This window comes from Podarcis tiliguerta, assembly GCF_965153285.1.
Source record: "Podarcis tiliguerta genome assembly, chromosome: 9".
NCBI lineage: Eukaryota > Metazoa > Chordata > Lepidosauria > Squamata > Lacertidae > Podarcis > Podarcis tiliguerta.
The window spans coordinates 41016450-41031001 of NC_139542.1; the positions used below are offsets into that span (position 1 = coordinate 41016450).

The 14552-nt window shown below is 39.7% G+C and overlaps 1 protein-coding gene across 12 annotated transcripts in view; it reads left to right on the forward strand.

The window, feature by feature from the left end:
- RAPGEF2 (Rap guanine nucleotide exchange factor 2) overlaps positions 1-14552 on the forward strand; it is a 156696-nt gene that overhangs the window by 116947 nt on the left and 25197 nt on the right. For all 12 annotated transcript variants that reach the window (XR_014515123.1, XR_014515124.1, XR_014515125.1 and 9 more), the window contains 8 exons: positions 5422-5599; positions 5925-6061; positions 7264-7422; positions 10685-10837; positions 11126-11290; positions 13601-13708; positions 13798-14001; positions 14111-14219. Coding sequence is in view for 8 of the 12 variants with exons in the window: in XM_083457002.1 (XP_083313128.1) it covers positions 5422-5599; positions 5925-6061; positions 7264-7422; positions 10685-10837; positions 11126-11290; positions 13601-13708; positions 13798-14001; positions 14111-14219 (1213 nt within the window). In the remaining 4 variants the exon portion in view is untranslated. The remainder of the gene's footprint in view (positions 1-5421; positions 5600-5924; positions 6062-7263; positions 7423-10684; positions 10838-11125; positions 11291-13600; positions 13709-13797; positions 14002-14110; positions 14220-14552) is intronic.

A 14552-nucleotide genomic window follows, 5' to 3' on the forward strand; every position in this document is an offset into this window, starting at 1 on the left:
TTATTGGACAGAGAGGTAGAGTTGTGTGTCATCAGTGTGTACTGAAAGCCACAAAGTTTAATGAAGTCACTAAGGGACAGTATAGTTAGAGAAAATAGCAGAAGGCTGAGAATAACTCCCTGTGGAGGTTCAGCAGAGAAGAACTTTCCCTATGGGAACAGTGATCGAGTAATTAGACAGATAGGAAGCAAACCAGCTAAGAACAGAGCCATAGAAACAGAGTACGTAAAAGGAGCGAAGCAGAAAAACTAATGAACTGTATTAGAGGCAACAAAGTCACCAATGAGAAGAAGATAGAGACCTCTTGGATCTGGCATTGAGGAGTGATTTGATGAGGGTAGCTTCAGTGGAGTTCAAAAGGTAGAAGCCAGATTAGAGGGAGCTAAGAGAGGAATTGAGAGAAATTTAAGACATGGAAGTATGTGGCACAGTCCAGAGATTTGAAAGCAAAGGGTGAAGCTCAGATTATTTTTTTAAGAATGGAAAAAGAGAGGCATGTTTAAATACAGGGAGGAAAGAGCCAGAGGACGGGGAGAAATTTAATATGTGGAAGGATATTTGTGATAAAAAGATATGACACCCAGGAGTTAGGATCATGGGGCAGATAATAAAGGACAACATAATAGTCAACCAAAGAGAAAACGAAAATTTGTTGAAGTAGGTTTAAGAGGCAAAATACCTGGAAATGAGAGGAAAGATGTGCATTTTGCATACTGTGTTCATGATTGTGTGATGAACAGAAATTCTCATTTACATGAGTAAATCAGGAGCGTGTGTGTGAGGTGGATCTACCCTTTACACCTGAATTGTGGTCCAAGCAAAACTTTCCCCTTAGTTTGGTGAAAAACAGTAAACTGGTATGCGATATATGTCAGAAACATAATGCAAGGGGGAAGAGATAACCTTCCTCCTAAACAATAAGATCCTACTTGTATTGTCCTTTCCTCCTGGAAACAGCTGTTTTAAAAATGACCACATATCATTAGCCTGTGTATTCATCATTATGTGTTGTTTGACTCAAAGAGATTGACTTGAGGATGTTGGCGAAAGGCTGGGGTATTTAGAGGGGTCAATAGTTAGTTGAGAGAGCTGGGACAAACAAGAGTTGGTTGATGAACTGTACTTAACCCCTGAAGAGCATAAGGGGTGGGAAGACATGGCAGAGAAGTAGGCAATGTTCCCAAGAAAGCCTTGCACCACTTGACTGCAGGTGACAAATGGAGCAAGAAGTAGAATATACAGAAGGCAGAGAGTGTGCATGTCGAAGGAGAGAATGTGTTGCTCAGATTGGATGAACTCTGTGGCACAAGCTGAGCATTTCCAAGTGAAGATGAGAACAAGAAAGTCATATGTTGGGGAATGCATCCCAAAGCAAACATAGAAGGAATGAGGGACAGGAGATGGGATGCAGCTGTGTCACAGAGACAATGAATGTTAAGTTCAGGAGGAAGGTACAGAAGTTGTCGGAGTCTGAATGGAAAGTTGAGAGTGGGCCAGGAGGTGATACAGGATAGAAATATAGAGATGAGATGTAAAGGGGAACAGATTTTTGTGGAATGAATTTGGGAGGCAGTGGAATGAGAGGTCAGCAGAAGCAGGGAGAATTTGGAAGTGCAAAGACCACCACCACCACAGTAACCTCCAGTGAGAAGTGTGTGGAAGAAAGTAATTTGAAAGGAAAGGGCAACAACAGTGTCAGGAGGGGGCAGTAAAGTATTTGTGAGAGCTGGTATTATGCTTATGTAGAATTAGTAGTTGTTTATGACATGTGAACCATAGAAATTAAAATGCATATTTTGCTTTGTAATGTTTTGTTCTGTGGTGCTGGACTAGAAACTACTTTCTGTTTTCACATTGTTGCAGGTGACTTTGTTTATAGGTTGGGAAATAGATGAGTATGTTACTTTATTGAATTGAGCAAGCACATAATAAAAACTACTATCCATCATTTGTTATTTAACATAGTCTAGTAGACAGAAATAAATGAACTAGAAAATGAATTGTGGAAGATAAGAGACTTTCGTAGTTCTCAGAAGGTTGATATCCATATATATTATACTTACTCTTTTTAAAATGGTAAATTATGTAAATATTAATTTTACTGACAACACTGTAGGTTTTGTTAGTGTGGTTTCTTCCTTTAGTTGTTTGGGCACCTTCTTATGGCAACATTCACAAATCACACCCAGAAGTAATGGTTCACCTTATGTTTGATTATGGAATAAAAAATAGTAGCTGAAAATATTACTTATGGTGTTGTGTGCTCAGTTAACTCTTTCCGGTATTTGCTTCATATGAAGTATTTAATACTGCAGGTTTAAGAGCAACTATGCAATGAAAATATATTCATAGACGTCCCTTTGAGTTGAATAAATCATGAAGCTGAATCTTGAGATGCTTTCGGCAATAATCTGAGAATATTCCTGTTTAAATATTCCTGTTTGTTTCTAAAATTGTATGTCATGTGTTATACATAAAAGACAAATCCATTTAAAACAAGAATTACTTGCCAATATGAAATCTCCTACAATCATTATTTGTAAGAGGTCATTGAGGTTCCTTTGAATATACAGAAAAAATCTAATACTTTTGCAGGGTCAGGGTAAGCAGTTTGCTCTCTGCCCTGCAAAACAGTAGTATTGTGTAGCATTCAAGCTTTTCTTGGAATGTTGTGCTATCCCAAATTTCACGTCCGTAACAAATTCCTGGCCTTTAAGGCTAGATTGTATCTTCAAAAATACTGACAGTGGCAATCGGATGGGTAATACTAGGTAACCAAACATCCAATACCTTCCCCACGTTGCCCAAAGGCTGGAGTCACCCTACCTCATGATTTAGACTTCAATTTGGATGTTAAGAGTCGTCAGTACACCAGTACACCACGGTGCCTGGCCACACTAATTTAAGGGGCACTTACCTTCTTTGTTTGTTACCTATTGAAAAAAATAATAAATGGATGTTATGGTACCAGTTTAAAAAATGTGGCCTTTATGTAGAGGCGGCCATGAACCACTTTTGAATAATTATTCATCCATATGGTGGTCATAACTTTTTATTGGACTTTGATGCATGGTATGACCTAATGGCATTATCATCAGCTGTCCATATAACCTGGCCACCCTGTGGAGGTAGCTTTTAATCAATTGATTAAGTATACTCATACACCCAAAAAAAGAAAAAAGAGAAACTTCATCATATTCAGCCAAACTTAACACAAGTGATATTCCAATTTGACATAATTTCACTACATACCTAGATGCTCAACAGATTGCTTGAACTTGAATTCTTCCACCCCAGTACAGTTTATTTAGTTTGAAGTTGTGTGTATCATTTGCACTAGTCCACAAATACAGCAAAAGCTAATCCTGACGAACTCCTTGAAACAGAGCAGTAAAGCCTAGGCTTAGGAAGCAAAGGCATGTATAATAATCTGTCACTGGGAATATTATACAATTGACATGGTCTTGTTGCTTCATTTCAATTTTTGAATATTTGCTTTCAGTTAGGGTGCATCTAGACAAGTGTTTCTGTTGCATCCTAGAAAGGTGTTTCTGAACTCCAGTCTTCAGAGGTTTAAACAGCAGTGCAAGGCTATTTGCCAAAAAAGCTTTCAAAGAGCACTGTAAATACCCTACGATCAGGATTCTGCACTGTGAAGCTCCCCACACCTGTCATATTTGGCCCAGCAGGGGTGGGAAGATAAAAATGTGACTCTCTGGCCAGAAAGTTTTCTCACCCTTGTAGCATAGCATCCTGTTTCCTACAGTGACCAGCCCCAGTGCCAATAGAAAGTTCACAAGCAGGGTGTGAGTTCAAAAGCCCTCTCCTGCTTCACAGAAGCATGTGGTCTATGATCCTTAAAGATAAAGTCTATGCAAATAGTATAGTTTGTGTTCAACATGGCTAATAATTTGTTTGCTCGAGAAACATAGAAAGTGACTGTATACTAGGTCAGGTTTATAGACCTTAGATTTTCTGCTAAAATGGCTTTTAACCAGAGATAAAACTTGAGGTCCTGGAAACCTGTTGCCTGTTAAAGTAGATGATACTAGATTAGCTGAACAAATCTGGCATGGCCACATCATTGGGCTGAAATAAAGCACAGTGTATTTGGGTAGTTAATGGATTAATACATCTAAATGGAGTCTATAAGTGAAAAGGGACTATCAGTTAAGACTAAAACAAAAAGTTTAGGGGGGGCAGATAAATTTGTTCCAGTAGGAAAAGTATTTTCAGTACAGTACTTGGAATAGCTTGGCTAGAGTGTCAAATCCACAATTTTTATGCTAGAGCATTTATCCAACTGTCCATTGAAAACAACTTTTTAAAATTCTATAAGGATAGAATATCTGTGGAAAGTCTAGAATGTGCATCTCATATAATCTCATATCTCAAATTAACATTTTTTTAAAAAAACATACTTGACCTTTTCTACTGCTATCTGACCTTTAATATTTTAGCCCCAAGTCTAGTAAACATCAGTTTGGAAAGCAATGGTTTACAGAGCATTCTCAATAGTCTTCATCTCCTTCAAATCATAACAGTTGAAGCTTAGCAGATGCTGTGGCATTAAATCTACTTCTGCAGAAAAAGCAGCTTTTGACCTCTGGGCACCTATTAATGACCTTAAGCAATGTGTTGGCTGGATTTTCTGATTTCCATATGATCGACAGAGCAGATTAGAATTGGGAGATAGTGTTCTTCCTCTCTGGTACACGTACAGTGTCTGGAAGTTAACTCCCATATCTGATAGACAGGCTGTTTGCAATTTTACGATACAAATGTGACCTGCATCCAGGTGCTGCAGCATGGAGTTTTTCTATTCATGGTACCATCCATGTCCTCTTGTAGGATACCCTATTGCATTCCAGCAGCACCTCAATTTTTCTGCCCCAATCAGACATTATTCTGTGACCAGTGAGCATGCCAAGTCCTCACTGAGCTGTTCCTTTGCATGGAGTAGGGGTAGAGGCTCTTAGGTTTCTGTTCTTGAAAACATAGAGCTCCCCAAAGCATGCTGAAGCATCCCATTTGCTTCTTGGTAGCTCTGCTTTGCCTTTGGTGGTGCTCACCTGCTGAGTTCATGACTGAAGTGAGTGATTAATTGATGGCAGTATTCTAGGTTTCATCGTGAACATGTAGTACTTTAGATGAGTTTGAAAATGGGACTAAGCAGCACTCACAAATATATTAATCTTGCTTTCAATATAAGTATGTTCCAGGTATGTCTTTTTTACCCAAAATACAGTGAATTCCTGTTATATACTTCCCACAGGTAATGGTAAAGTGCTGAGAAAAGATGAACCTTGGCTTGTCTGTGGAGTAAATATTAAATTCGCTGCATGTACATGTTTTGAGTTGTGTTTAGTATTATAAGAAGCCTCTGAATGTTTTTTTCTCGATACTTAATGATCATTTCAGGCCACAGAGAGTGAAGCTGGCGATATGGATCTGAGTGGGTTACCAGAGACAGCAGTGGATTCTGAGGATGATGATGATGAAGAGGATATTGAGAGGGCTTCTGACCCTCTAATGAGCAGGGATATTGTTAGAGATTGCCTGGAGAAAGACCCAATAGACAGGACAGATGATGATATTGGTAAGCTACCGTGGAAACCCAGCAGAGGAAGATGTTAGTGGCATTTGCAGTTTCTTTAACATGTATTTTATTTTCCAAAATTTTACTAAATGACACTTTAACAAAAAAAGATTTTTAATATAATAAACAAAAGGAAGTTGTAAAATGCTTGAAACGTAGTATGATTTATGACTTGTTAAACCTGTAGAATATAATGAAAATACAGTACACAAAACATTGTGGAATAATACAAGCTTAGAATCCCATGGCATATTCCTAAAATCTCATTATCAAGTAGTTGTCATTGCTTATACATGTTTAACTCAGTGAGTTCATTATTTTTTAGAACAACTCCTGGAATTCATGCATCAGTTACCCGCTTTTGCTAATATGACAATGTCAGTGAGGAGAGAACTCTGTGCTGTGATGGTGTTTGCAGTCGTAGAAAGGGCGGGGACCATAGTTCTAAATGATGGAGAAGAGGTAAGTAGTTGCATAATTCAGTGGTCCTTCCTGAGAGATCTAAAACTTCCTTTTTATGTTCTTAACCCCCCCCCGATAAAATATTTTTGCCACCGGTGCTTACAGATTTATTTATTTATTTATTTATAGAAATTACAGATTTGCTGAACAGAATATTCTTAATGTAGCTTGGACTTAGTAGTAGATCACAGAGGGGTGTAATGTAGCCTGAATGTTATGCCAGTGAAAAATGGTATTAAATGTATGCAGCTTCCTATGTTCCTGTATTTGCAAGCCCTTCCTTACAATCACAAGGCTTCAGTTTGACCGATAACATCAGATGCAAATTAGTTGCAGCAACTGCAGTGATCTATAACTGCCAACTGCCCCACCCTCCGTGTTCTAAAACTGCCAGCTTGGCTTAGAGCATCTTTTGATCAGAGGAGTTGAGGAGAGTCAGGAGTGAAAGCAATAGAGTGCAGTCTGGTTTGGTCGTGTGATATTAGTGTTGGGTGTGCGATATCAGCGTTGGGTGTGCGATACCAGCATTGGGTGTGCGATATCAGCATTGGGTGTGCGATATCAGCGTTGGGTGTGCGATATCAGCGTTGGGTGCGTGATATCAGCGTTGGGTGCGTGATATCAGCGTTGGGTGTGCGATATCAGTGTTGGGTGTGTGATAGCAGCATTGGGTGTGTGATATCAGCATTGGGTGTGCGATAACAGCGAGTGTTGTAGGCATGGGGAAAGTGTGCTCGAAGTGTACCTGTCTGCATGCAGATCCTGAAGAGAGAGCAGAGCAAGCAAGTGTAAGAAAGAGCTTGAGAGATCAGGAGCCATGTGTCACGCAGCCCTCGGATGGTTTGGCAAGCTCAAATGTGACCCATGGGTCTGAAAAGGTTAGCTGTCCTGTTCCATACTGCTTATAGGAGAAGCAAATACAATGTTTAATCTTCTTTGCCTTAAAAGTAGCTGATAAATAAGGCAGCATATCCAGTAGATATGTCTGCATCTCCTTTAACCTCTGTATATGTGTAAAGTTTATGTTGGTAAAACTGCAGGATCTTGAAGTGGTTTTTTTATTATGTATACATGTACTTTCCCACTTTTTTCATTTCCCTTTTGCAAGCATTAATTGAAAAACAAATTCACACAATGATACCTAAAAAGGTGAAATGGTTTTCCTATGTTTGTATGTCTCAAACTCTATGTTTCATTTTTAGCTGGACTCCTGGTCTGTTATTTTGAATGGTTCTGTGGAAGTAACCCATCCTGAAGGAAGATCAGAAATATTATGCATGGGAAACAGTTTTGGTGTTTCCCCTACCATGGATAAAGAATACATGAAAGGAGTAATGAGAACCAAAGTGGATGATTGCCAGGTAGAAAATAAAATCTGAATTACCTGTTAGAATAATATGCAGATATATGACAGGCTCAGATGTAATGCTGAATTATTATTGGTGTGTTTTCCTCTCTTCTCCAGCACAGCTGTGTGGAAGAGATCAGAATATGTGGTTACTCTATGACAAAGCTGGCCAGTGGGTTGGATCCAGAATTCCCTTACCTTCCACAGGCCACTTTTGACAGGTGGTCAGGATCACCCACCTGCCACTCACATAACATATAACATCACATCACATCACATCACATCACATCAGGTGACCTAACTTTGAACCCATGGCAAAGGAATCAGGAGCCACTCTTAAGAGCATCCACTTCCTCCTTTGTGGTCTCAGGATGAATTCAAGCTATGCTTGCAAAGGAACGTTTTTTTCCCTTTGCAGTCTCAGCTTGAATTCAAGCTGCAAAGATTCCTGCCAAGAGTGATTCTTGCATTTGGCGGTGGATTTAAATTCAGTGCAAAATGCAAGTGCCACTCTTGGATGAGATGACTTCATTCAGAAGTTCCAGTTGGAGAGTTCTAAGTGGAGCCAATCGCCAACAAGGCACAATTGGCACTAAATTTACACGAACAGTTCCTAAGTGGAACAAAGCAGAGCGTGCATTTGACTCAAAATGCAAAAGACAACAAATGTAAGTCCCGCACCAGGAGTACACTACTCTAGTGTGTCTTTGCAGCCGCAGCTTGACGTTCTTCACACCTGCTGTCATATGGTATCAGCTCTGGGACAGTTGGGTGCGGCTGAGGAAAAACAGCTTTGTGAGTGCTAGACCCCAGGAGGAAAGATGGAGCCCAGCCACCCAGGTGAAGACAGCCTTGTGGTACAGAGACTCCCTGATGCTGATACTAGGCCCAACGCTCGCCAGCAGCATCAGGCAGCCCTGTTCTGCAAGGCTGGATAGGGCGGCTTGCACCGTACACCTTGTGAAGTGGTGCAGAGGCTGCCTGATGGTGGTGCTGGGGCAAAGCATACACTTGGCTACTGCCTGGCTGCCTTCACCTGGGAGGGTGGGCTGTGTCTTTCTTCCAAGGGAATACAACCACCCCATGAAGAAAGAGGCAGCCTGCCTGCTTGGGTGAAGGCAGTCAAATGCATGGAGCCTGACAGGTTCGGTGCTCTTGGCTACTACCACCTAGTCCATCTTCTGGGAGTGGAGGGCGAATGGGCTATCTCTTTCTCCTAGAAGAAAGAGGTAGCTTGCCCACCTCCCCCACACCAGCCAAGGTGGAGGGAGCCTCGGAAAGGAGCCTGTCAGGCTCCATCCCAGGGCTCCCTCCATCTTTGAGGAGGGGGAGGGGTGAGCGGGCTGTCTCTCTCCCCTCCAGAAAGAGGTAGCTCACCCACGCCAGCGAAGGCAGAGGGAGCCTCAGAAAGGAGTTCCTGCCGCTCGCACGCCATAGATCTGGAGATCTATGCCTGATCTATGGGTTTGGGAAACGTCAACAGGCTTTCCCATCTGGATAAATGGGTCTTGACAACTGACTACTTGTTAGGGTCTTCATCCTGTTTTAAATATGTTTGTGTTTTAATTTTTTTAAGAATTATTTTACATTTAAATCGCCTTGAAACTATAAATTTAGAAGGCAATTAATATAACAAGGGTAGCAACAACAATAATAAACCACAGTATGAAGTTGTTTACTAAACCATAAAAAGAACAGCCAAGGGTTATCCAGGTTTGGACAACTACCAACTGGGGTTGATCAGTTAGCTAAAACCTTAAGTTAGTTAAAAATGGAAGTGACTGCTTCTGTACTCCTACCCATCGCTGTGCCAAAGAAGGAATATGGAGAGGTGAGCTGGCCAGCCTGAGGCTCACTCACATAGCACTAAACTGTATTGCAGCTGAACAAAGCCATTATGTGCCATAAATATGAGAACATTAAGTGATGTAAACTTGTGGCTGTAGTATAACTTCAGTGTCTCAAGCGCGGCCTCATTGATCTGTCAAAAAACCAAAATGAATATCCAGTGTTTGTGGTTAATGAACCTATTTGCAACACTTGTTAGTAAAGATCACATTCTTATGAATTTTAAATGAAAGAATATTAATTTGAAATATATGAATATTTATTCATTTCTTTCTCTGTTCTTAAATGCTGTATTTCAAGGTAGAGCCCGCCCAATGTGGCATACAAAATGAAATTAGTTTGTATTAAATACAGGATAATTTAGATTCATATTCATAACAGAGAGAGAGAGGAGTGCCTTACTGCTTCTGTTTCTCCCTACGACGGCCTCAGCAGTTGCAGTTGGTAGTTAGACAGAGAGAGAATCTCAGCTGCAGTTGTATCCAAGAATATAAATGCTGTGATTTTAAACATTCCAGTATAAAAGAGAATACATTCATTTCTAGAACCAAAATAGTTCATCAACAACCCTGGGTGATAAAAACTGGACATTGCACAAGTGTGGTGTGTTCAGTTAAAAACTTGCATGTTGTGAAAGGGTGAGGACATGACTGTCAGGTGGAAGGAATCACATATTTTATTTTACTTTATTATGCTTGGCAATAATATTCTGATTAAAAGGGGGAAATAGCTGCTTATTTTAATTGTAGAAGCAACTGTTAAAAAGGCATTTTTCTTTCATCATTTACTTTTAAATGCCCTCAAGATGGAAATTAGGAATTTCCTTAAAATAAATGTGAAGTCAGATTTAGCTTTTATTTAGGGCAATAGGCGAAGGATAGAGATATGAGATTTCTTTGATAGGCATTAATTCATATTTTATCAATTAATCATGCACTTTCCTAAGGCAAGAATTATAACAGAATATATCATTCTGGCTTATTCAACCACTTAGTGTAGCAGAAATGATCATAAGGCACATTTGGATATTCATTGCATAAAGCACTATATCTGCAGTGATAACAGAAAAATTGCTTATAGTAGCCCTTGTGATAGTGAACAGTTCCAAAATCAGAGAAGTAGTGGAACCTGTAGAAATTCAACTTCTGCATTTAGCTGGAAAACTAATTTAGAAAAATATCTATGTGCCATAAAAGTAAAACGAAGGTAATAATAATAATGAGCTTTAATGGGGGTTATTAATCGATCTCATGAAGTTAAAGGTCTGACTTCATAGTTTCTGCTACATTTGAGGATGGCAAATCTATAGTATCCCTTACACTTGGGACTAAGGTATGCTAGACAGCAGGGCAGGTTGGACAAAGTACTCTTTAACATTTTAGAAACCATTACCTTTGAACTTGTCTCTTGCAATCTATTTTCCCTAGTTTGTGTGCATAGCCCAGCAAGATTATTGCCGCATCCTCAACCAAGTGGAGAAAAACATGCAGAAGGTAGAAGAGGAAGGAGAGATTGTTATGGTTAAAGAACATAGGGAATTGGATCGCACTGGAACAAGAAAGGGTCACATTGTTATCAAGGTATATTTTTTATACTATAATATACCTAATAGCAGTTTATCTATTTCTTTCAAACCACAGTCTTCTTTATTTATATCATAATGTTATACAGATGCTGTCTTTTTTCAGACTTTTTAATGAGAAAAACCACCAAAGAACTATTCTTAATTGCTGGGTATGGTGCTTTGTGTAAATCTGGTCCAGTAAATGTATGTTGACTTCAGTGAGACAAAAAAAAAAAAAAGGGGGGGGGGGCTCAAGCTGAGATGCATTCATGTGTATTGATATTTGAACATTTACATTTTATAGGGAACGCCGGAAAGGTTGACAATGCATTTGGTGGAAGAACATTCAGTGGTTGATCCAACATTTATCGAGGATTTCCTGTTGACCTACAGGACATTTCTTTCCAGCCCGATGGAAGTGGGGAAGAAGTTATTGGAGTGGTTCAATGATCCTAGCCTCAGGGATAAGGTTGCATTAATAATGACATTCTAAAATATGACCGTATTTTAATATACACTAATTAAACAAATTGTAAAGTGGTCTCGGTTAGTTTAATTGGACAACAAAGCAGGCAATATTTCCCTCCCCCACTGGAGATAACATTTCTATGGAGGAGAAAAAGAATGTATATAATCTGATTGGCCACCTATGTCTATTTCACTACTTGTAGCAATGCATGTAATGAAAAAAAGGTAAAGGACCCCTGACAGTTAAGTCCAGTCGCAAACGACTCTGGGGTTGCAGCGCTCATCTCGCTTTACTAGCCAAGGGAGCTGATGTTTGTTCACAGACAGTCATGTGGCCAGCATGACTAAGCTGCTAATGGCGAAACCAGAGCAGCGCACAGAAACGCCGTTTGCCTTCCCGCTGGAGTGGTACCTATTTATCTATTTGCACTTTGATGTGCTTTTGAACTGCTAGGCTGGCAGGAATCATAGAATCATAGAGTTGGAAGAGACCACAAGGGCCATCGAGTCCAACCCCCTGCCAAGCAGAGCTGGGACTGAGCAACGGGAGCTCACCCCATCGCAGGGATTCAAACCGCTGACCTTCTGATCAGCAAGCCCTAGGCTCAGTGGTTTAGACCACAGCGTTAAATGTACCCATCTTCATTGACCTGAAAATCAGTTTTAAAAACTTTTGTTTGTGTTAATCAGATTAAAGTTTTCACATTTGACATTCATGCCTGACTAGATTTTAGCCAGATATGTGAAAGAGGTTAAAAAGCTTTAACTGGAGTTAGAAATGGGCAGAGCAGTCCTAGGCCCCAGCTGGAAGCAGCAGAGTGGTGAGTTGACAACCACATTCAGAAACACACAGGATTGTCCTTCAGTGCTCCAAAAGGGAGCTTCACTGAGATTGGCTGGCTGCACTTCATCAGGAACTCCCTAGTGCAGCTGGTAGGGCTCTCAGCTCTCATCAGCTGTTGGGTGCTGACAGCCACCCTTTGGAATATGTTTGTAAGCAGCTTATATTCAGACCACTAGCAAATGGACTTTCAAGGGGGTAGCTTGTAAACTGGTTGGTACCGAAAACTGGCTTTCAAAGGGGCTTTGTGAGCTCCTTTCAGGTTGTCATCCGACATCATAATGACACCAGATGATTACAGGTGAACAGCCCCACCCACTTGGCCAATGGGTTGAAGCAAGGAAGGATACAATACACTAGCCAGGTCCAATTCCTCAGCTGTGCACTAAATTTATGGTGCATAGAATTCAGCATCCTGAAAGTTTGTTTCTAGCCTTTAATAGCTATGAAGATAGATATCTATTGACAGATCCAACAGAGTTATCCAGGGAAGAAGGGAGCAGACCTCTGTGATCTACAAAGTCCCTTGCTTCTTTCTTTCCATGTTAGGCAAAATATTCCTGCATTGCTGGTACCTGGACTAGATGACCCTTGTGGTCCCTTCCAACTCTACAATTCTAGAACTCTATGTTTGGATGCCTCAATTCATGTTAGGTCTAAGAATTCAAGCAGTTACTTTCAAATTTGTGGCATTGTAGCAGAACAGGGATTTTAGAAACTTGGAGGGTAACGGGTTCTCAACAGCACATTGTCGGAATTTCAGTTCCTGTCAAGGTCTATTTATGGATTCTTTAAACTCATTGTAACGAAAGACTGCATTGAATTTTGTGTTTTGTTAGTGCATAGAAGTGGTAGTTGTATTGATTCCATGTTATTAAAATCTATATAATGAATAGTGGCTTCTGATAGTGACTCAGTTTGCTGACACAGCAGGAGCAAAGTTTTCCTTTTGAACTAAGGTAGCATAGCTAAAAAGCATATTACAGAAACATGCAAAATTGGAAATGGCCTTTAGGCCTTTTTTTAAAAGAAGAAAAAGTAACCCAAATTTATTTTTTAATCTGTTATTTTTGTAAGACAGTTAACTGTTTGGAGCCTATTGCTTCAGAAGCAATTCTTTTTAAATTGCTACAATTTCAACACTATAGTTTCATGAAGAGATATGGTGGTGTTTCTTATTTGCATAGACGTCCTGTGGTAAAAACGTAGGATAACAGGTTTCTCTTCTCTGAAAAGAAGTACGTGAAGGATTTTGTACAAATGTGAAGCTTTATGTTTAAAACCCAGTTTCTTGCTTTTTCTTTATTTTAACCTGGTGGACTTCTAGAAATTTAAAAAAAATGTCACTAGATCAGATACTGAAGTATATGGTGTTGGGGAAATGTCTAAAATAAGAAAGCAGCTGAAAAATAGTTTTCCTTGGGTTTTTAAAACTGCATTTATATAAAGAATTTATATTGTTTCTTTCAGGTTACACGGGTAGTATTGTTGTGGGTGAACAATCACTTCAATGATTTTGAGGGAGATTCTGCAATGACTCGTTTTCTGGAAGAATTTGAGAACAATTTAGAAAGAGAGGTATGAATTATTGGCAAAATAAGAGACTTGCTGTCCTACACTGAGGTGACTTTACATCTAACAAATGGCTCTGGATTCTCTCCCCACAGAAAATGGGTGGACATCTGAGGCTGTTAAATATTGCATGTGCTGCTAAAGCTAAACGAAGAATGATAACATTAACAAAGCCATCTCGGGAAGCCCCTTTGCCTTTCTTATTATTGGGAGGATCTGAAAAGGGATTTGGAATCTTTGTTGACAGTGTTGATTCAGGTAGCAAAGCCACTGAAGCAGGCTTGAAACGTGGTGATCAGGTATGTAAATTAAATTTCATCAGGTTGTTCTTGGAATGCCAATAGTTGTAGTGGAGACTCCTCATCGTTATGAATTGCCAGGATTCAATCCTTTTGTTCCTCTTTCTAGATATTGGAGGTAAATGGCCAAAATTTTGAAAACATTCAGCTGTCTAAAGCCATGGAAATTCTTCGAAATAACACACATTTGTCTATCACTGTGAAAACTAACTTATTTGGTAAGTTTAAAGCCATAGGTTTAAGTATAACTTTTATTATAATGCAATAGTTTTAGAATTGTGTTGCGATGAGACCAGGAGTACCCTCACCAGGATGTCCTTAAAAGCACAAAGACAGCTTGTTCACTACTTGCCATCTTTTTCTGCAATGCACAACGATAGATGAGTTTTACGGTGCATTCCAGAACACATCTTTAAATTGTGCAGAATAGAATTTCCACAGGCAAGGTCGATGTGGAAAAAGATTCACTGAGGGTAGAAAGCAAGACATCCACACTTGCAATAAATGTTTCAGTCTCCATAGTTACTGCTGTATAAGAACAAAATGTGCAG